Raw genomic sequence first — 22433 nt, 5'->3', positions numbered from 1 at the left:
GCACTACTCTCAGGACTCAAAAAATTATAGTCTCCTCCAGATATCTGCCAAAATACTCATCCCCACTAAGTTGTCAATTAAGTAACAGCAAGTTATTTTTCTAACTTAAAAGGCAGCACTCCATTGTCCTCTCTGCATGATTGCAAGAGCCCTGCTGAGAGAGCATGTGTCTCTCCAAATACTTCCATATTTAGGATGTACAAAACCTTATTAAAACACACATCCTCTTTTATTAAATAGACTGGCAGGTAACGTCGGTCGTGCTTGTTGGGGATATTGCATATAGAGCCACGTTATACCAGCTTCAGTCTCTGATCTCCTATAATCACATGAAATAGTCAATGAACAGATATATTGCTCCCATCAGAGCAGTAATATAGTTTGGGGTTTTTTTCTAGACAGGAGTTAAGACACTGTTTTCAGCCTTTACACTTCTTGTTTGAGCGTAATTACCTGTCACTGTCACACTCAGTCCTGGTCTTTTCTCGGTAAAACTTGCAATGTCTTAGGGCTTTCCTAATATTCATGAATTTACGCTTTTCTTCTCTCTGATTTTGAGATGATGTAATCATGGCTATAAGTCAGGAGTTACTTGGACAAAGAAATACTAACACCAGGAAATTACAAGTATGAGCTGTGTCAGTGTATTTGTTCAGCAGAGCAAGGAAAACCATATTCTCATGTCTCTTACTAGAACAACTCTTTTCACTTTACCTAAATTAGCTTGTTCTGCTATTTCAGTGTAGTTTGGACTTCTCTAGAGTTTGATTTTATTTAACCTATGGCAGAAATAAGGTTCCTCTAGGGAATTTAAAGTTTCTTCCTTTTTTAAATTTTTCTTTTTAAATATAGATCCACAGCTTGGTAAAAGGTTTACTGCCATGAGATACTATTACAAGCAAAAACTTAACTGTTCTCAAGAAAGAAAATAAAAGCCCTATTGGGTTCCGAGCATGAAAATTGTTGAGGTCAGAAATAAATGTCTTCCCCAGGCATATTATTCCATCATTATTTGCTGGAGGGTTTCCCAGACACTCCTTGGAAAAATAATTTACTACTAGACATGGGCAGAAGAAGAACTCTTTCTTCACCAGTGAGCAGTGAACACAAAAAAGAATCAGAGTTAAATTCTGACTTTCCAATGTTTCCACGTTAAAACAAATTCAAAGACTTTGGGGTCAACGTTCCAAATGTGCAAGCACCATTTTAGAAAATTTGTGGGAACGCATTCTGTACATAGATATCTCAAAATGCACAAGAAGTGCCTCACCAATCATCACAGTTACATCCCTTATACCTTTTTCTACCAGAGTCAAGATGCCTGCCTTTGAAATTTTGTCCAAGGAGCACATCACCTCACAGTGCACAGCACTGCTCGCCCTCCAAAATCGGGACACACTTTGGGAACACTGAGTAAGCAGTGCCTTTAAAAGGGAAATGCTGGCTTGGAGTTCAGCCCCTTGCTTTCCAAAGCAACAAGTACATATGTTCATTACTGCTGAATGGGCAGAACCGATGACTTGTTAATGACTCTCTGTAACTTGTACTTAATATGCTAATCTTGCTCAGAAACACGAAGGCAGCAACACCATTGTTTACACAGCAGTGATTAAATGGTAGCTCAAACAGTAATGAAAAAACAAGACTGAAGCAGCACAGGCTTTTAACTCTTCTCTCACCCTATCTTTAGCTTTTTGTTATTTCTCACTAGTTTACTCACATTAGATGCTAGAGACCAGATGTTGCAAGGTATGGACAGAGGAACTGAAGGTGTGAGTCTTCATCAGGAGAGGCCTTAGAAAGAACGTTGGCCAAACATACATCAGGAAAGACTCCAAAATGGCTGATTCTGCCATGGGGCTGGACCTTGTGACAGTGGGATTCACTTTCCATCCTCTGGTTCTGAAGTTAGCTGAGAAACACTCAGACCAATGGCACAGCCTGTGTGCTTCCACTTCTGCGACTACCTGAGTGAAATGCTTCTGAACAGTGTTCATAATCAAAATAAAACTTGACTGTAAAGTGGAGGAGCACTGAAGTTGTTTATGTGTGTATATATATGTATCTGTATAAAAGCCTCCTTAGAGTGCATCCTTTTTTTGGTGTGTATGCATGTATATATACATATACATACATACATATATATATATATATAAAAATATGTACTATAAGGAGGATTTTATAAATTTCTCCACAGGAAGATAACAGAGTAATGAGCAAGGCACTCCTGTCATACTGGTACTAACATTATTAATGGATACTGCACCAAAAGATGAGTGGCTGCAGCCACAGAAACATGGATAGTATTAAACAGATTGCGCATAAGCTTAAATATCCTGTACAGAAAATGTATTATCCACATAGATTTCCCTTTCTAACCCCCCTGAAAAATGTAGGGCTAAGATGTCTGTTAAAGATCAAAAAATGAAAACAAAGTGGCCAAAGAAGAACTTCAGGTTTACCATCTAAATACTGTACCTCAACCGTTTACTAACTTTTTGGATGGAAAATGTTCTCATAACAGTACATTAGGGATGTACATAAATTCATGATATGAACAAACAAGACCTGAAATGATTTGACAAGTGATCACAGCATATCAGTGGAGGAGTTGGGAACAGAAATACTGCTTCCTCATTTGAAATGCAAGGTGTGACTTCTGCAGTAAGAATTCTGTTATTAAAAATCTCCATATGCTCATCTGCTCAACTCTGTAGCTCTACATCAGTAAGTCAAGATACATCAAGTGTTTGATTTTTCAAAAAGACCTGTGGTTGTTCAGCACTTCAAGGGAGGAAAAAATAAAAAAATTTTAAAAAAAGGAAGAAAATGAGACAGGGACAGAGGAAGTCTTTGTTAGATCTGGGTTTCAACTCAGACACCTCTGGCTCATGTTTCAATCAGATCATGCTTTTTTGTGTTAGCTAGACGAGCACAAGCTCTTTAAAAGCTCCACTGAATTTCTACAGTTAACAGAGGAATCTACATTTCTGCAGCCATGTAGTTCTTCCTCCAATTTAAAAACAAACCAAAAAACCCCCCAAAAAACCCCAGGCCATTTTCCTTCAGAAGTTCCCCTTATCCTTCACAGAAGAACTTATTCTTTGGAGCAGAGAAACTGATGCGCTTCTTTCAGCGTTGCCTGCATGTCCTCATACTCTGCCAATTTGCAAGCATCCTCCAGCTTCAGCCACTGGAAAGCCTGGTGCTCCTCCGACAGCTTGATTTCTGTGTTGCAGTCCTTCACTTCTGCCAGCCAGTAAACCACAGTCTTGGGTTTGCCACGGACAGGGTAGTGCAGCTCCTTCCTGTAGCCCTCTACGAGGGTGAGCTGGCTGGCCTGCAGACCAGCCTCCTCCTGCGTCTCCCTGAAGGCTGTCTGCAGGTCATCCTCCCCTGGGTCCACGTGGCCTGCCAAGAGGGTGGAAAAGTCAGTCTCTGAGAAGGAAACTTCCAGTCAGCAACTGGGAAACACTGGGAGGCAGAGATGGGAGCACACTGCAGCTGATATGGGATGAAACGGAAATTGGGAGAGCAGAGATTGCTTTTCCAACTCTTATGTCTTGATTTGTCTTTGCCTTCTGGCTTTTAGGATCACTGTTTACCCCAGTTTCTGAAACCCCCAGTGGCCTGGCAGCACTAGACATGTTTTCTTCCCAGTCCTCCTCTCCTCTTCTGGAGCACTTTACACCTGTTCCACCTTAGATTATACTGAGGACTGAGTCCAACTCATGAATGTTTTTCCTTCATCCTGTTAGAGGGGAGACTGCTCATCTGTAAGAGTCTTATCCTCTCTCAACCCTGCCCTCCCACATAAGCTTAAGGCTCAGTTCTGCAAAACTCTCACTCATGCCAACAGACCAGAAACAACGGGACCAGGCACCAACAAATGCCCATTTAAAAGGTGAGTTTCATTTATGCAGTCAGCATCTTTTTATTTTTTTTAATTTTTTTTTTAATTTCTCTCCCATATTCCCCCATGAATACTCTCTCTCCCGTATTGCCTCTCTGAATCCTCAGAGCCAGTCCTTTCACCAGCTGTGTGGTTCTCCTAAGACACATCATTTATTTTACGTTGTCAGAACGAGAGGTGCCACTACAAACAACGGATAAATATAACACATCCCCAGCCGTTTGTACTTTTGTTGAGAAATGTCGGATTTGGTTTTCTCATGAAAGCTCCAGACCAGAACATAAATAGAACAAGCCAAGCAAGACCTCAAAAAAGCAACATAGCAGGAGTTGGGAGGTTTCAAAAGGGAAAAAAAACCCCCTAAGCTTTATTTTGCCTCTGCTGTCACTCAATTTTCTACATAGCTGGCTGCAAATAGCTGTAATTTAATTACAGAGATGAATTTGGGTCCCAGGTACCCAAAGGCCCACTCTAGTACTACAACTGGGGTATGTGAGAAGTTGGTTTTGCTTTTGCAACAGGTCTCACTCGCTTCTTTGTCTGTGCACCAGAAGTTTAAATACCTCTTACAACATAACACCAACTCAAACGCAAAATATGCTTCTCTTACAAGCAGCAACTGTGCAGAAAACAGTATCTGATGTTGATATCTGTTGATAACCTCAGATATAAGCTCAGTAAGTTTCCAGGTTGCACAGTGCAGTCTACCTGCTGGGGAGGAAAAGGACTGGTGGTAGCACCTCACACCACAGCTTTCAGATCCTCCCAGCTGTTTCCACTGATGCAGTTCCAACATACTGAGGAGGAAAACAAACCCCACATCCCTTTCCCTTCCCATCAGCCTTGGCTAGTGCAAAGTCACAGTTCTAGGGGCAGAGATGAGGCTGATGAGGTTCACATGGGGAAATCCAAGCAAGTCCAGTTTAATCCCATAGGATTGCAGCTGCTTAGGGAATTTTTAAAATAACAAGGTACAGCTGTAGCTGTAAACTGCCTTTCGTGTGTGCTTGGAAAGACAATTACAATGTCACCTTCTGGCTCCTGCCACATTGCATCTACGTCAACATCACAGACAAGTTATGTACATAGGTAGATTCAGACTACAGACAAGAAAGACTTTTTTTATCATGAGAATGGTGAAAACACTGGCACAGGCTGCCCAGAGAGGTGGTGGAAACCCCGTCACTGAAAACATTCAAGGCCAAACTGGATGGGCTCTGAGCAACCTCGTCTAGTTGAAGATGTCCCTGCTCACTGCTGGGTGGTTGGATCAGATGATCTTTAAAGGTCCCTCCCAACCCAAACAATTCAATGGTTCTGTGATTCTGAGTGTGTGAGACGTATGCCCACAAGACAATTAACTCCCTATCAAAATGCCTCCAAGTAATTTCAATTGCTTCTCCAGAATTACTGTGTTCCCAGGGAGCCTTTTCACGTGGGTCTCTTCTCACAACAATCAATCGTGTTTTTTAGTTTTCTGGTTTTCCATTAGGCTGCAAACTCAACTCCCTTAGGCTTTTGGTGAAGTGGATAAAGGGGGAGGTTTGGAAAGTTTTGTTCTTTCCCTTAATAGGAGAGCGTAGTTGGTACTGTTAAAAGATTATTTTTTTTCCCAATTTGCAAATTCCCATTTACAGACTGCTGCACTAGGCTTTAAAAGCACTGCATTTTACAAAAAGATAAGTAAAACCTAACAGGAACAAATCTCGGAGGGTAAAAAACAGCATGTAAGAAGATCTGCAAGGAACCTGAAGTATTTCTGTGCTGCACTTTTCCTGGTTATCAGGGCTGTGACTGCGTACTGCCAAACACTGGCTCTGCCACCTCTCTTTACAGAGGAGGTGATGCTCTTTGTCCTGGGGCTTGTCTTCTGCTTTGGGACCTCTCTGATGAGCACTGATGGCTTAGGCGAAGACAGCTGACAGGAGAATTGACCTTATCTGTGCCTCTCATCTCCACTGCATTAGGCATGCGATTTTCACCAGTGATGTCCCGAACTTACAAGGAATTCCTGCAACTTCCAGGAAAAGTGTTTTAAAGTGTACCATTGCAGACTTCAGTTTGCCTTCTTGCAGACTGTGACCCCTCTGACTAGACACGGGTCAACCAACCTGGTCAGTGGTACCTGACAGAGGATCAGATCTGAGCAAAAAGGTAAAAATTTCACTTGCTACCTCAGTCGTGTGCTGAACGCCTGCCAGAAACATGAGATACGTGAGGAGCACGACTGGGTGTCAACCCCAGCCCCAACAGAAATTAGTGGTGCCCAATACCTTATACAGTATCCTTTGCAAATGACTTAAGCGTCAAAACTCCCCCTGCTGCTTCAGGAGCAGGAGCATGAGACAAACACCACAATCAGCAGCTACTCTGGGCTGGTAACTGCCTCGCTAAGTTGAGCTCAGCAGCACTGGGCCAAAGTCCAGTCTGCAACCTCACACCAAGAGTGTTATCAGAACAAAGTGTGTTATCAGAACAAACATCACCTTTTGGCGGGGTCCAGTGGTGGGTCCCGTAGGATGTCTGCAGGAGGAGGTACTCGATGCTGTCAGCGACCTTGGAGGACGGTGCTGGCTGCAGCCGCCTGTAGATGATCAAGCCACAAGCTCTCACAGCCATTCCCCCTCTGCCAACTGCACCGGGAGCTGCGGGACAACACAGGGGGATCAAGGAACAACACAAAACATGGAGTTCAAACAGATTATTTGTATCTAGCCAGCAAATGTATCTCAGCAGAGCTAAAAGTTGTCCACCCCCTTGTAGTTACTACAATGTAGTTGTAATATTTGCATCTTATTAACTATCTTTGAAATGTAAAAAACCAGAATCCTTTCCTTTTAAAACAGGAACCTATATAAAAGCTTTTTAAAAAAGAAAAAAGTTATCAAGAAGCATGAAATGTGACCTACATGACATTTCTTTGCTGTTGATATATTATGGTATATTACAAACAATATCGCAGGGAGGGAAAACAAATTATAAAGCAAAAGCAAAAAGGAAAGCCTCTTCCACTGCAAAAATTGGAAGGTCCCATGCAGAGATAATACTTCAACATTACTGGAACTGGCATACAAAAATAATTGCCCCTGTAGCAAAGAAGTCCTTAGGATGTCAGTGAGAAAATGAATGGCAAAGGACAGGCTCTCTGCTGTCTGGGCTAGAGATAAATCTGTTATACAGAACTAAAAGTTTCTTGGCATGTGTATTAAGCACTAATTTGATGTAAACAGTAAAGGAACACACCTCTCAAGTGATAAATACTGTCATCAATAAGCCACGCAGCCGGGATGTCTGGTCCTATACAGAAGGAGAGGGAAAGCGATGGAGATGAGTCATCCACGTTAAAGGTCTGGGAGATTCCCAGTTCCAGGCAAAGCCTTGAATTTTGACAGAGATGCACACTTCAACAAATAATAACTTTACACAACACTGATCTTCCCTGGGACGCCAAGCGCGGCATCGTGTGACACCTCCAGATTCCAGTGCGGGATAAACCACAGCATGGAGCCCTTCGCCAACACCCACGCCCCTGGACGGCGCTCAGCTCTCTTGGTCAATCCCTTTAACCGCTTCCATTAGCTTCCGATCAGCCACGACAAGGACAAACCCCCTCGCCGGCCCCCACCAGCCCGGGGGACCAGCCCGGGGGACCAGCACCACCTCCCGTACGCGCCGGGAAGGACAAGGACAAACCTCTCCAGGCCTCCCACGCCGCTGCTCGGCGCCCCGGGGCCGCGCTCCCATCCCCGCCCCCCGCCCGCACAAGGTCACCCGCCGTGCCCAGGGAGGGGGAGAGGTGTGGTGGGACACGGGGAAGCGGGACGGGGAGAACCGGGACACGTGTCCCCCCAAGCGGCCACCATAGCCCCCCACCCTCACCTGCGCTTCCGGGTCCCAGAGTGGGCGGGACGCAGCGCACGACTGACGGCGGCTATAACCAATGACAGCGCCTCCAGCGCGGGCGGGAACCACTCCCGTCTCGCTCCGCCCTCTCTCTCCCCGCTCCCGCTCTCATTAGGCCCCGCCTCCTTTGCGTTAAGGTCTCTGATTGGTCTCTCACCGCCAGGCCACGCCCTGCCCGTCCCTCTCCCTTCTTCCTATTGGCTGGCTGGAGGCGCGAGGCTGCGCGCGGGCGTTTGAAGCGGGAAAAGCGTTGTTGCCATGGAGACACGGCCCAATGGCCGCCGCCGAGCGGCGCCGCGGCCCGTGAGGGAGCGAGGGGGGTCCCTGCCCTGAGGGGACCGGGGCGGCCGCGACCGGGGAGGGCTCCCGCAGCACCGCCCTGCCCGGCCCCGGCGCGCTCTAGAGGGGGGGAAACCGTGGTGGGACAGCGCGGGGAAGGATGAGAGGAGATATCCCCCCTCGGTCAGCCACGCGGTGCAATTCCGGACGCGCGGAGGTTTGTTTCGATACATTATTATAATTGTAAACCAAAATTTTTAAAATAGTATTTTCTTTATTTTATATTTTCTATATTTCACATTTTCTATATTTTATATGTAATATATACAATATTTAAACATACTTTTAAAGTACATACTTAAATATTTTATTTATATTATATATAATATAGATATCAGTGTATAACATGTATTATATAAGCATACATACTTATGTAAAATGTATACAAATATAAAAATATTTAAATACATATTAAATATAAATATTTAAATATTCATTTAAAATCCATATATATGCATTATATAAAATATCAGAACACTTTATAATATATATTATGTATTTTACGTATAACATATAAACTATATTTCGCGTATTTTGTATATTTTATTATAAAAAATTAAAATTATAAAATAAAACCTCAGGAGCCGTTTGGTAAATCCTGCTGGCAGGAACAGCTCGGGGGAGGTTTTCAAATAATCATTTTCCCGATATAACTCGTGGGTTATTTTCTCGGCACATGGATGGATATTGGACGCTTCCAGTATCCAATATTCCAATATGGGACACTTCCCCTCTCTGTGCAGCTGTTCTTGGCAGCTGTTGGGATCAGCTGCAGGACGGAGCCTCTTCTGCTGAGGTCACCAGGCTATACTTAGTGTGGAGGGAGGATTAAAGTACCCCAAAATACTCTCTTAGGGACCAAAAAAAACCCCCAATATTTAGTTGTTTTTAAGCCTGCTTTAAGAAGCGAGGACATTAATTGTAGTTTTAGTGACCTGCTCTGGGTCAGGTGTGTCAGTGGCAAAGGAAAGGGGAGCATTGCTGACCTGTGTCATTGTCCAGCTGTAAAATAGTTGTCATTTAGCATTAAAAGCTTTCCCTCCTCTCCAGTTACTTTTGCTGTACTGAGGCTGAAAGTGGCTATCTATCTATTCAGAAGGCTGCCCCAACACTTGTTCTAAGAAGGGGCAGGATGTTTAATGCCATGTTGTTTACGTGCACAGAGTGGAGTAATCCTATGATCTTCCAAGGGGATCTGCTGCAACGTCAAACACGACCTCACAGCTCCTACCTGCTGCATTGAACTAAAATTATGGACTCCTTTTACAATACAGATTATCTCTTGTTGTGGAGCTTGTCTTTATAAAAAGTGCAACACACCCTGACCCCATTCTTTGGAGGAATGCCCTAATTCCTGAGAAACGGGGTCAGAATGATTTAAAGGTGAAGCATTTTGTGTGGTGCTCTGGAAAAGCAAATTAGCCATTCACTTCTGGAGGGCTAAATCAGATTTGGCTTCGGATCACAGTTAAAGAAAGAGCTTAATGCTCAGATGAATAAGGAATAACGATGGATGAGTGTTGACGTGGGTTAATGTGATTCCCTTTTCCCTATTGTGTGATTGCCAGATTGGCTTCGTTCTGGTCTCTGCTCCCGTGTTTGAAAGACCAGGCAACACTTTGGCATGGACAGAACCTGTGCTGGAGTCTTTTTTGAGGGGGACATGGTTACAAGTAGTGAGCGCAGCACACTGCTGTGGTTCTGATCAGGAGAGGAAACACCTACCTGCTGCACACGTTTACAAACTTTGCAAGTTTTTAACTTTTATTTGTAGAAGTATTTCTAAAGCTAAATGATCTGGATGGAAAACAAGGTGGTGTTTAGGTTTTGGACACTGATTAACAATTTCTTCATTTATCAAATACCCTTGAAAATCATGCCTAATAAACCTGTTTAGTGATCAGGCCAGAGTTTATGATTCAGAATGATTGCCCTAGGTTATTTGCAGGATTGAATGTACAGCAGCATTAGTTTGCATTTCTAGGAGTGTCACATAAGATTTCCTCACTTTTCCAAGGCTTAGTTTCCGTAGTTTAAAGTATGGATATAGTGATACTTGTGTCGTTTCTCAGTGGTGGCACTCAGGACTGTCAGTGGCAATAATCTAAAATTCCCAGGTCAGTGTGAGTGAGCTACAGCGGGATAACCGGGCACATGAGTGTTATTCAGGTGAACGCTGCACTGAGATCACTGATATATCAGAAGTTAATAAGGATCAAAATATAGTGGTCCAAGGCTGATTATTCTTAAAATAGCCCACGTGGGGATTTTATGTGATTTATTTTACACATAGTGATTGACACTCTGAGTATCTTTGAAGAACCAGCCTTTTCTCCACTTTGAAAAGTGCATTGAGAAGGAGAAGATCAGCTCTGTGAAAGAGCTTATTAATAATTAAAAGCCTTTTAAAATGGAGAACCAGCTCATAGAGCATAATTTTGTGGTAAGGCGATTTCCTGCAGAACAGAAAAATGTAACCACTCCTTTCTGCTATTTACACCTGACTTTTTTTTCTGCAGCTTTATGACATTTAAAAACCTCTAATGCTGAAACAGAGGATGAGCTCTCTGATGACAAGCTGTGATCTAATTCTGTGGTTAGACCTAGTCCCTTTATACATAATTCTAGTACCTTTTTACAACAACTACTCGTCCATTACCAGCATCTGGCAGCCTTTTAAGATCTCTGTAAAACTTCTTGGCCTAAGAAATAATTTGCAGAGCACTTGGGTTTGCCACATAAAGATGGCAGGCTGGGTGTGCATGGAGAATTGTTCTTCCACAGTGACCCACCTCTTTATCAAGATGTGTTATATCCAACTATTTTAAGAAGTCTTAGACTTTTATCTCAACCCTGTTTTCAGTGAAGTCACTCATAGCCTTGGGGGGAACGAGACCTAGGTTTGGATATGAAACTACCACACTGAAGAATGTTATATTTTTCTGCCCCAGGAGACATCGTTCTCTCAAGGGAACAAACAAAATTGGATCCTTACAATAACTGAGGGAATGCTGGCTGGTATTTATTGTATAAGAGTCAAAAGCCTTATCTTTTTTTTGCCAGAAGATGGCATTAAAAATCTAGAGTTCTTGAAAACCTCTTCTTAGTTTCTGCAAAGCCGATTTATTTTGAAGGACTGTGTATCTGTTAGGAAAAGCGTCTTCAGACACAAAGTGTTGGATGAATTAAAGTATTCTTTAATGAGGAGAAAGGAGGCTTTTTTTTTTTTAGGGCATCACTGAAAGGCCAGAAAGATTTCACTGACAACTGCAGTTCTCTCTGAATTCTCTCCTGTATGAACCAGACCAAATCTTTTAGAAATTGTCTCCTCTCACGTTTTAAAGCAATCAGAAATGCTGGAACCTGTCATCATAATGACTGATTAATTTTTTTCCCCATGGCTAATTAATTTGTTACTCCTTAATTAGTGAATGTTCCATTTTCCTAGGTTGTGAAATTCCTTTTTGTGGATGGGAAGTCATTGGAGTTATCCCCTGAAACCACTCACATCCAGTAAGACTTATTATATCTGGGAAGGCAGATCTCAGCTTTCATTAAGAGACCAGCCCTCATTAAGAAGCCATTTAGTTGCTTTCACATGGCAACAGACCTTAGCAATTAGCCATGCAGAGCTGCTTACATGGCTCAGTATATCCTTCTCCTCTGTTCTGCAGTTCCTACATTACTTGGAGTTTTCTCATTTTGAGAATTCTTGCCACTTGTTACTCTGTATAAACATATTTTGTTTAATTTTTAATTAGAACCTTGACCTTCAAATTCATAGTTCTCTCCCCTTGTCTGCTGCTCCTTTTTTAGGAAGCGTCTCCAGTTTTTCCCCTTTTTTCCTTTCTTCTCTGTGCTGTGTTCAATTATAATTCAAACTGAGGTTAACACTGAATTAGTTCTTGCGCTGGGCTTTGGCCACTCTGTGTTTAACATAAGGATATATAAAAATATAGGTGTAAATTAGGATACAGATAGACAGTAGAGAAAATAAATTTGTCGGATTATTTTTAACAGATTCTCAGTACTTTTGAGATTGGTGTCTTGGCTTTGAGTTCTCTCTGCTCCTTTCATCAAGCGGGAGTTTCCCATGGCAGTGCATAGAGAGAGTTGCACAGGACCTGTACTGGTTTTACATTTTAAGCCATCTTATGTAAGAAAGGGAATTTTTACGAGACATAACTCTTCTTTAAATGAAGTCTCAGGTTCCTGTGGAATTTTATCTGCTAGAGAAGTTGGCAAGTTGTGAATGCTTGTGAAACCCTTGCACGTCTTCGTGTTTAGCCTCCCTGATTTCTGGGTTTGCTATCCTCCCTGTCAATTTTGATTCACCCCTCCCAGGATCTCACAACCTCAGCAGTGACTCTGACTTTACCTCCAGATTCAGGATCACATTACATACACATTAAATAAATCCAATTACATACCAATGCTTTTGTCTTGAAGTTTGTCGCTGCTCAATCTCAGAATTTTATCTACAGCATAGACTCTAACTTCTAAGTCATTTTAGATGACCTCTACTGCACCTTTTGACTTTTGTAATGTCTTATACAATAAGCACTTTATATTAATCTTTTTCATTTTGTTGTTATTATTACTTCAACATAATGTATTAATTAATGATGTGGACTCAAAGTTGAGGGTGATATTTGGTGACCTTATTTTCTTAAATAATGTATTGTAGAGAAGCTTGAAAATCCTCACAAAGAATCTACCCTGAATTACAGGGAGAAAAACTTAGGTCTTAAATAACTTGATTTTGTTGAATCTTATTGTATTTTCCAAAAATTGATAAGATCTGTAGTTGCTGAAGTCCTAGACCGTACAAAGATATAAGAAGACAGTGGGCAACAGATACTTGAAGTGCTATCATTTTTCCGTTTTGTGGAACAAGTAAAAATATCTGCAGATATTAATCCATCTGGATACAGACAGCTGCACAATGCATTGCCAGTGAGACATGAGTGAAGAAGTTGAGGGTTTTTTTGGCATACCTTTCAGTGATGCATGTTGCTTTTTCGGGTTTACCGAGAACACAAGTGTGGCGTTCCAGTGGCCCATGTAGATTTAGAGAAATCCTGTGTTTCAGATTTCAGAGAATGTTTGGGTTATTCTGCCAAGGAGACTCGGAAATGCTCACAAGATTCATGACATAAAAGAGAAACCTACATTGCAAAACTACAGCTTTGCTATAGTTCATCTGTAAGACAAATGGTCTTAATTAGGCACCTTGAAGTGAGGAACAAATGCAGGTTTTTTTCTCCAGGTTTTTTTATCCAGGGCTAGCTGAACCACATTAGACCACATGCCTTTATATTAATTTGAGTGTCTTCTAAAATTAGGCATTTTACATTCTGCAGCTTGAGGACAGGGTTTCAGTAGCTGTGGCATTCATCAAGTAGACATCAGGCGTGTAGGAACTCAGCAGCAGTGAGTAACTTTGCCTTGTGCATTTCTTACACATTGTGTACTGTATATAATTTTGAAATATAATTTGATAGATAAAATACAGTTGTTTCATGTTTTAGCTTATTGTTATTGCAATATTCTGTAATGTTTAACAGTCTAGTGTATTATAGACTTGGAGTTAAACAAGCTTCTAGCCTGACTGGCTAGGAGGAAATGGCATTGTGGAAATGTGCAGTCTCTTCATTAGTAACTTTGTCAGATGTGATGTTTCATATGACTCTAATGTTTATTTTGTTTGATTTCTTTTAGACTTTGTCTTGAAGATGGCATCATGCCTTTATAAATGCCTTTGTGAGGCAGACCTTGAAAAATACTATCCCCATTTTGCTGCCTTTGGTCTTCAGAATATCGATGAGCTTGCCAAAGTTTCCATGGAAGATTACACCAAACTGGGGGTCCATGACATGAACGACCGCAAACGGCTCTTTCAGCTCATTAGAATAATCAAAATTATGCGAGGGGAAAGCGTTGCAGACTCAAGCAAGCAGGATTTTCAACCACGTGGCCTTTTCATTCAGCCCCAGGTGGCCAGGTCAGGTCCCCGTAGGCAGCTGCGTTTTGAGTCCTTCTTTGAAGAGAATGATGGAACAGTTAAAGACTCTGAGCCCGAATTATATCGTTCATCTGATTTCAGTGCCAATGAAGAGAAGGACAATGCAGGGGAAATGTTGGGACACATTCAACCACAGGACTCAGAGCCAATCAGATTAACTAGAAGGGACCTAAATACTCCTGGAATATGCATGAAAAAGGACCTGAGCTGTCCAACGGTTTCTGATGATATTGCCCCTCTCCTGGGGGATTCTGAATCTCCTATTGTGCAAAGAGTAACTCATATTTCAGGGTATAATTACGGACTACCTCATTCCTGTATCAGGTAATGATCAGTCACCTTTATTTTGCTAATGTTTCAGGTTAGTCATAATTAATTCTTTCTTAATTGTGGAGAAGGATCTGTCCAAATAAGCAATCCCAGCACTACAGAGCAGTGCAAAATCTTGTAGACAAAGGAGGGATTAATAAGCACTTGCAACTCTCCTTCCTTGTAGAAGGAATCATCTGAATTTGACCAGCTGCTACTCACCAGGTTGTCTAAGAATAGTCTTTATCTTTCAGGATATAAGGCTTTGTTTCCTTGGTGTTTTGGCCAATCTTTGTCTTTCCATGAGACCATCTTTTAAAACATTATTTTGCCAAAAGATAGCATTGTCTGTTGTCAGGTTTGTCAAGCTTTTCCCAGTAGAAAGGATACACGCTGTGATGGCTATATTTGTTTCTAATGGAATTTCTGAACTGAAACTTTAAAAGGAATCAGAATGAGAATTCTGGGGTGGGTTCATGGTGGTAAGAGGGATGCCTTGCAGCTGCTCCCCAGGATCATGATCTGTAACTTCCATACTTTTCCTGGTGTTTGGTAACAGAAAGGGTATGATTATCATGAAATCTACCCTGGCAACATTTTTAAAGCACCAAATATTTTTTCCTGATGCAGCATCAGAACTCCTCTGCACACAAAATACCAGTATCTTGGTCATTGCAGTGCAGTCATGGCATTTTTGTTTTAAAATGCAGGGAGGAGAGACAGCTGTATGAAGTTGGAGCTTGTCTATGTTGGCTGTGGGAAAAGATTTGGTATATGAGAGGATCCATGGAGTCGAGGTATCAATTACAAATCCCACTGAGAATGCATGTAGCCTGGAGAAATAGTTGCTGCTGCCACAGTGGAAAAATGCTAAGGTGACATAGTATTAGGGCACTTAAACTGTGAAATGTAAGGCATTTTATAACACGACAGTTTATAGCTCTCCTTTGCTGGAAAAAAAATCATTCCCACCTTCCAGAGAAGTGCACTAACCTCCTGTATATATTGACATCATGGTGCATTCTCTGTCTCTTCTGGAAGTTGAGCCAAGTGCAAATAAAAGGACAGGATTTATAGTGCTGGCACATAAAAAATGCTAAAATATAAAACCTAATGGCTCAGCTAGAAGAGTTCAAGATTTTTAATCCTGCTATAGTCTTCATTGTTGTCACTTTCTTCTGGTTTTTTCCTAAGTACATTTTTCTGTGCCTAGCATTATACTTCATCTTGTGGGCTTTCTGCATTCTCCTCTTGATATGTCTCAATTCCCTCTTCTCCTGTTTGGAGAGTTGTGCATTTCAGGCTTGGGCCAGTCTTGGGTTTGTAATTCCTGTTGGCAAGACACTTGGGTTTGTAATTCCTGTTTTGCAAGTGCCCAGCTGCTTCACTGAATCCATCCATTCCCATGTCACCTTGTGATCTGGCCACTGTGAAGGCTAATCTAGTCTCATCTATGAGAAATATTGGAAAACACTGACATGATTTCAGATGGCAGAAAGATATAGAGTTTTTTTAATGTTTAAATTTATTTTGCACTTGCCCACGGCAAATGGCTTGATTTTGACAGGGCATAGTGATCCTTCTGACCTGTTATCTAGTCAGGTTTCTAATGATCTGTGTCAAGACTTTTGTTTGGGGTTTTTTTCTGGTAATAAAAATTATATTGCATTATGAAATACAATTTATATTTTGAAAAGGTTGGTAGGAATTACAAACCTCAGGTTTAGCATATATAATTAACATGCATTCTGTTCCCATACAAAATATACTTAACTAAATGTGTCTGTGTACCAGAGAGAATTTATGCCTTTTTGCTCATTGCCAGAGCCTCCAAGTCTTCAGTTTTTCCTTTCTCCAAATTTTGCCATCACCACTGCCTCCTTCAAGCTCTTAGAGCACAACAGGGTCTTTCTGCAGGTCACTAAATCCAGCCTCTGACTCAAGAATTGAACTTCAGAGCCGCTGGTCATTTGTTGCACAACATTTGGTGCCAAGTGATACCCATAAGCTCACATCCACTTATGAAGCCTCTTATTTCAAGTATCACTGCCTTTCTTTTCCAGGGGAGGAATTTTCCACTTAAAAGCAGGGCCTGGGCCTGGTCTGCATGGGAGAGCTGCACTAAAATTAAATGGAATCCAGTTACAAGTGAAGATTGTAACTGGTGTGTGGTCTTCGAAGACCATGTCTTGAAATTTGTATCTGTCATGTGCTTCTGGGGAATGGAGCAGCACAACAGCAAGGATACCACAAGCTGGTAGCTGTAATGAGATGTTGAGTAATTTCTGGGTTTGATTTCAATTTATTAGACAACTGGAATGTGTTGGTTTTCAGTTGCCACAGTAAGAGATTTTGGCATTCGGACAGCATGGCAGAAACACAACTTTTGGGCAAGTTGGGGCTTGATTAGTTGAAACTCAAATCCAGGCTGAAAATCATTACTCATTTGGCTGAAGACAGCTTGAAAAAGGGAGAGGTATAATGAATACATTATTGTTAAATTCAAGCCTGTTCTTTATGCTGCATCACAAAATGCTTTACACAGCAGGTTAATCAATGAATCATGAAATGACCTTTGTTTCTGAGGTGTCTGGAAGGGAACTAAAGTAGACTTGCCAAAACATAAGAGCACAACTTTGTCAATGGTCTGAAACCACGTAACTTTTTACGAAAAAAAGACCAAAGGGGAGACAATGACAAGTTTCAGATTTTTTTGAGCTGAATAGGAACATTGTGATGCTGTCTTATTTCCCAGTTTGGGTCATTTACTTGTAACCTGTTTGACAGTCTATAATGGGAAGAATGACAATCCAGCATAGGAGGAAAAGCATCTAAATATTATACCTTCTCCTTTTCAAGATCTATTCATACTTTTATCTGTACGTTTTTAAGTGACTAATTGTGAATGCAAATAATTTCAGCAAGATTAAATTTCATTATGTTAACTTACATATTATGCCATCTTCCATCACATATTTTGTGCAACTGAAAAGATGCCAGTCCAGCAACAAAGTCAGGAATGTGGCTGTACAAACTCAACTTTTCTTTTAACAGGAGTGAACAAAAGGCATCAGCCTATTTAGGAAAAAACATCAGAAAATTCACCATGTAGGAGTGAGGTGTGTCATGGAGTTTTTTGATAAGCATTAAAGGCAGAAACATTACCTGATAAAGCTGACAAATTCAGGCATATCCTAGATTCTGTTGTAACCTGGTTTTAAAATGTAAACCTACACTATTGTCGTAGATCCAACACTTCTGAGAAAGAGACTCCGTGGACAGAGAGTGAGAAAATCAGAGTGTGTGTCCGAAAACGTCCTCTAGGCCTGAGGGAGGAGCGACGGGGGGAGGTGAATATCATCACAGTGAAAGACAGAGAAACCCTACTGCTCCATGAGAAGAAGGAGGCAGTTGATCTTACACAATATATTTTACAGGTAACATACTCCACTGGAATGTTGAGTTTATGGGCTGGTCACGTGTGTGGAAGCATGAAGCATCTTGTGCTTGGAGTTTCCATGAGGGAAAACAGAGAAGGGCTGTCAGCATTTCTTACACTGAGATAGATGGTGGGCTTTTCTTCTGATTTATGCCAGCCTGTGGCAGAAAACCTGTGCCTGGAATTTTAAGCTCTAGAAGTGTCTCTTGCAGCTTTCTTTGTATGTGACAAAATAAACCCTCTGCTATGTGCCATTGCTGCAGGAGAACTGCCTGCTGCAGAGCCCACTGATGGCTTCACAGGGTAGTGAGGAGTTCCTTTTCCACTGTTTCAGCACTGTAGATCTGTTTCAATGAATCACATACACCCTCATCCCCTCCATTCCATTGTTCTCAAATGCTCTTGAAAATTAAGTTCCCTTTTGGTCTTTGTTTCTTAATCCCGAATGCTTTTGCTGTCATAGTTCAAATTCTCCCTTTTGACTGACAGCACCAGGAAGAGAACTGATTTCTAGAGAGCAGCAAGCCATTCTCCCTCTACTGGGTGTTATTTTTACAGTCTGGGTCCTAGGAACAACTGTTTGGAGTAGCCAGTGAAAATCCAGTTTGCAGCTCTCTCGGGTCCTGTTCATGTGCCACATTTTATGGTGCAACACATGCAGCAACTCCACCCCAGTCCCTCCATCTGAGGACCTATATTTGGCATGTATGCAGTGCTTATCACCTTCACGTCTCGGTGCTGAAATAGCCATTAACTAATTTTGTTATGTCAGTACAAATAAATGAATTCTTGCTATCAATCAATATAGTCCAAACAAAAGTGTGCTGTGGCAAAGGCTGTCTCTACTCTGTAGGACCTAGGAGAACTCTTCTGCTTCCAAGTCTGGCTACTCACCCTGAATCCATCTCTGGTTCCTATAGAGAGGACAGCAAGGGGTACAGAGTAAATGGGAGGTGGTGGAGTATATTCCATCAACCAAACTTCAGGCCCATCACAGAGCACATGTGCCCTGTGAGCTGAGACACCCTGGTTTAATCTGCCTGTGCACTAGTGTGGTTGTTTTGTGCACTGTTGAAATGATTCTCAGTCCTAGAGATCTGCCACCTTAATTTACACTGCAGTGAGTTTATTGGAGTGCAGCGTTACACACCAGTTCACGAGCACTCTTGAAAAACTGATATTTGTGACCATCCCTACAATCACTACTCTTAACCTCATAATGAAGGAGCTCATAATGAACTCTGCTGCATCCTTTCCACAGACCCTGCTTCTTTGAGTCAGAGCTGGAGTGTGGGAAGTTTTGGGTTTTCTTGCCCCCTTCTGAGTTAATACAATCCAGCTTTGCCTAAGAACAGCTCCTCTCTTCTCTAGCACAAAAGTTTTTAAGAATAGAGGGAATTAATCACAACTTAGTCACAGCTGAGGACTAATTTTGAGAAAGTCAAGAGTTGACTCCAAGTTCTTTTTACTGTTATAGTCTTACTGTACATCTGTAGGCTGATTCATTTCATGAATAGGCTTTCTTTAATTGGTATTTTTTTATTCTCGTGGCGTGTTCTGCTTCAGAATGATGGGAAATCAAGGCATTTTTCTTCCCTTTAATTTTTTTTTCCCTATCCTGAGTCTCCTGATTGGTGTGTCCCTGCAATATGTCGTGCTGCATGTTAAGTGTGCTGGGTCACTCTGTGCTTGTTCCAAAGCCATATGAAGTCACTGGAAAGACTTCAGTTATTTAATTTTACCTTTGAGTGGGATTGAAGGGGAAGTAAAACGTGTTCATTTTCATGCAAAGATCATCTTTATTTTTCAGCATGTTTTTTATTTTGATGAAGTCTTTGGGGAGTCATGTACCAATCAGGATGTGTATATGAAGACAGCCTATCCTCTCATTCAGCATATTTTTAACGGGTAGGGCATCAGTGCTTACATTTGTTACTTTTTTTTGCCTTGGTTTTGCCTTGTTTTTCCATTTTCATATACTGCTTTAATTTTCCTTTATGCTTTTTATCTTTTGAAAAATGCATTCATTTCACCTTTGCTACATACCTTTCCCCTTTCAGAATGTCTTTGATTGCAATTTTGACAAAATAAATCAGGGAAAACTTTCTTCACACTTGGCGAGAAATCTAAATTACGGAGGAAGGTAAAATTGGACCTCAGGTGTAACCAAGAGACACCATGGCCAGCTTAGAACAAAAAAATGTGTCCCAGGATTTCTGAAGTCTAATCTTCACTCTAACAATCGTGTGGTGCACAGTCGTCTGTAGAGGAAATATGTTACTTCTTTCCTGGGACTGCTGAGAGATGTTTTTACGTGTATTTGTACAGTTCACAGGGCAATAGAAATTATTAATAACCTTGTGATTTATTTTTATTTTATTGATTTATATTTGCTTAGAGGTTTAATCATAATTACGTACTTCCTGATTAATGGGAAATTGATGGTGGTTTTATGTGAGCAGTCTTATTTTCATGCAAAGTAATGAGCTTGAATATAATTACGTTTTTCAGTCATAGAAGGAAAGGATTACATATCCGTCCTGAAAATTAACAAAGTGGAATATTCTGTTACTGAAAATCTCCAAGTGTCATCAGCAGAGAGAGTGTATCATGCTCCTGAGAAAAGGAAAGTGGAAAAAGGGAAAATGAGGCTTTGTCTTGCTTTGTAATAGTCACTAAAGCCACAATTCACATTACAGCTAATCTGGTAATGCCACCAGAATAGATGACACTGTTTTTTCCTCAGCTTTCCCTAACTTTTCTGTCCCTCCTGCTGCATCCCTTTCACAAGTGTTGGTCTAATCTGACACCATGATGAGCTAATTCTGCAATCTAAGCTGTTAAGAAATTGTTCACTATGCTCACTGCAGACCTGCATTTTTACCCACTATCTGCCAAGGTACTTACCCAGGTCAAAAGTCTTTTTTTTAAGGGGGACAGGGAAAGGAAAAGAAAGAAAGAGAGCCAGCACTCTGTGAGACATGAGATATCCATAGGATGTGCTTGGCAATAGTTGTTAAGTGGTGTGCAGTTTCCAAGAGAGGATGGCAAACCAAACCTCATTGCTAAGGGGCCACTGTAGATAGATACCAACACTGCAGAATCTTATTTAATAGATATGAATGAATCAGATGTGACACTAAACACATCAGTTATCTTCACAGAGGCAATGCCACCTGCTTTGCCTACGGGCAGACTGGTGCTGGCAAGACTTACACCATGATAGGAACTCACCGGAACCCGGGACTCTACGCCCTGGCTGCCAAGGACATCTTCGGACACCTGGAAGCTTCACCGTCAGGGAAGGACCTTTTTGTTTGCATCAGTTTTTATGAGATCTACTGTGGGCAGCTTTATGACCTGCTAAATGGAAGGAAGAGGTATTTAAATAAAAAACATGGTTTACTATAAACCTATGGTTATGAATAGGTTGGTTACTGTTTAGAAATCAGTTACTGTTTTGTGCAATTTCATTTAACGTATTGGCATTTATAGTACATGTTATGTATTTAATTAGGGCTGTTTCTGGGAGCTACTTAGGGAGGAAGGCAGGATCTGACACTAAATACTGTGACATTGATAGAGACTCCTGATTTTATTGTTTGGGGGAGAAATAAGTAAGAATAAGGATCTATGTTTGAGATACAAGCTCAGGTTGTTTTGCTTACACTCTAGAAATATAACAGCTGAACCTCCATAGGTAGAGAAACAACTTTCTTGTGGCCTAAAGTTCCTATCTTAGAATGGTTTGGATTGGAAAGGACCTTAAAGATCTTCTTATTCCACACTCAGTGCCATGAACAGGGACACCTTCCATTGTACCAGGTTACTCAGAGCCCCATCTAACCTGGCCTTGAACACTGCCAGGAATGGGGCATTCACAACTTCCCTGGGCAACCTGTCTTAGGCCAAACATTGTCCTTTCCCTGGTCAAACATAACCTCTGTCTGTCCCTCCTGCTATGCCAGTGGGGCTTTGGCTCTTGCCACTCCAGTCTCTGAAGATCCTGTTGATCTCCACTTGTCATGCTTGACACTGCAGAGCCTGCTCACCTTCTACCTGACCACCTTTACCTGGCAGCCCAGTGACTCGGCCAGAGCAAGCCTCTGCACGTGATGCTGCCACCACTTCAGTAGCAGCACCTCAGTCCCAGACTCAACTGGATGGTCCTATACTCCGACAGGAGCTCCATTTGGAATTAGGACAGCTCAGTACATATTTTGCTGAAGAAAACCCACCGTGGTCTGAAATTTCTAAATTTCAGCACCAAAATCTTTTCAGAGTGACCTTGAAGGAACATACCTGGCAGCTGGGGTTCTGCAGCAGCCTCAGAGCACTGTCCTTCAGGCTCACCGGAGGGCTTAAGGAGGAGGCTTTCTGCCCCTCTGGGGAAGCGAACATTTGTTCACAAAGGAAGCACCTTTTTCTGTGCATGTGTGTTCCCTTTCTCCAAAACAGCCTTTAAGGAGCAGGTAGTGTAATCTGCTGTGTAAGGAGCAGATTAA

The 22433-nt window shown here is 41.7% G+C and overlaps 2 protein-coding genes across 11 annotated transcripts in view; one reads left to right on the top strand and one right to left on the bottom strand.

Moving 5' to 3' along the window:
- Positions 1-2334: 2334 nt before the first annotated feature.
- On the bottom strand, positions 2335-7916 carry NUDT2 (nudix hydrolase 2). Of its 2 annotated transcripts, none has more exons than XM_027670358.1 (4): positions 7793-7916; positions 7157-7210; positions 6400-6558; positions 2335-3411 (listed from the first exon to the last, which is right to left on the bottom strand). In XM_027670358.1, the coding sequence occupies exons 3-4, from the start codon at positions 6530-6532 to the stop codon at positions 3098-3100; spliced, it is 447 nt and encodes a 148-aa protein (XP_027526159.1). In that variant the 5' UTR covers positions 6533-6558; positions 7157-7210; positions 7793-7916; the 3' UTR covers positions 2335-3097. The 2 variants fall into 2 exon arrangements, with proteins under 2 accessions (XP_027526159.1, XP_027526160.1); XM_027670359.1 differs by lacking the exon at positions 7793-7916 and adding an exon at positions 7607-7727.
- Positions 7917-8076: 160 nt separating this feature from the next.
- KIF24 (kinesin family member 24) overlaps positions 8077-22433 on the top strand; it is a 28363-nt gene continuing 14006 nt past the window's right edge. For 2 of the 9 annotated variants that reach the window (XM_027670355.1, XM_027670346.1), the window contains exons 1-7: positions 8078-8312; positions 13519-13588; positions 13877-14504; positions 15200-15364; positions 17737-17926; positions 19739-19836; positions 21081-21308. In XM_027670355.1, the coding sequence (XP_027526156.1) occupies positions 13891-14504; positions 15200-15364; positions 17737-17926; positions 19739-19836; positions 21081-21308 (1295 nt within the window). In that variant the 5' untranslated portion in view covers positions 8078-8312; positions 13519-13588; positions 13877-13890. Of the gene's footprint in view, positions 8313-13500; positions 13589-13876; positions 14505-15199; positions 15365-17736; positions 17927-19738; positions 19837-21080; positions 21309-22433 lie in introns of all 9 variants that reach the window. The other 7 variants (XM_027670350.1, XM_027670352.1, XM_027670347.1 and 4 more) reach the window with 7 other exon arrangements.

Source organism: Neopelma chrysocephalum, unplaced genomic scaffold, assembly GCF_003984885.1.
Source record: "Neopelma chrysocephalum unplaced genomic scaffold, ASM398488v2 Primary Assembly neopelma1_96845, whole genome shotgun sequence".
Taxonomy (NCBI): domain Eukaryota; kingdom Metazoa; phylum Chordata; class Aves; order Passeriformes; family Pipridae; genus Neopelma; species Neopelma chrysocephalum.
Note: the sequence above shows the minus strand (reverse complement) of the source record. Positions and strands in the feature narration are given on the sequence as shown.

Bases quoted from the DNA above. Each gene is read 5' to 3' on its own strand.
- NUDT2 (XM_027670358.1), bottom strand. From the start codon at position 6,532: ATGGCTGTGAGAGCTTGTGGCTTGATCATCTACAGGCGGCTGCAGCCA. The intron at 3,412-6,399 runs GTGATGTTTGTT...CCCTCTTGGCAG, and splicing joins CCACTGGACCCCGCCAAAAG to GCCACGTGGACCCAGGGGAG.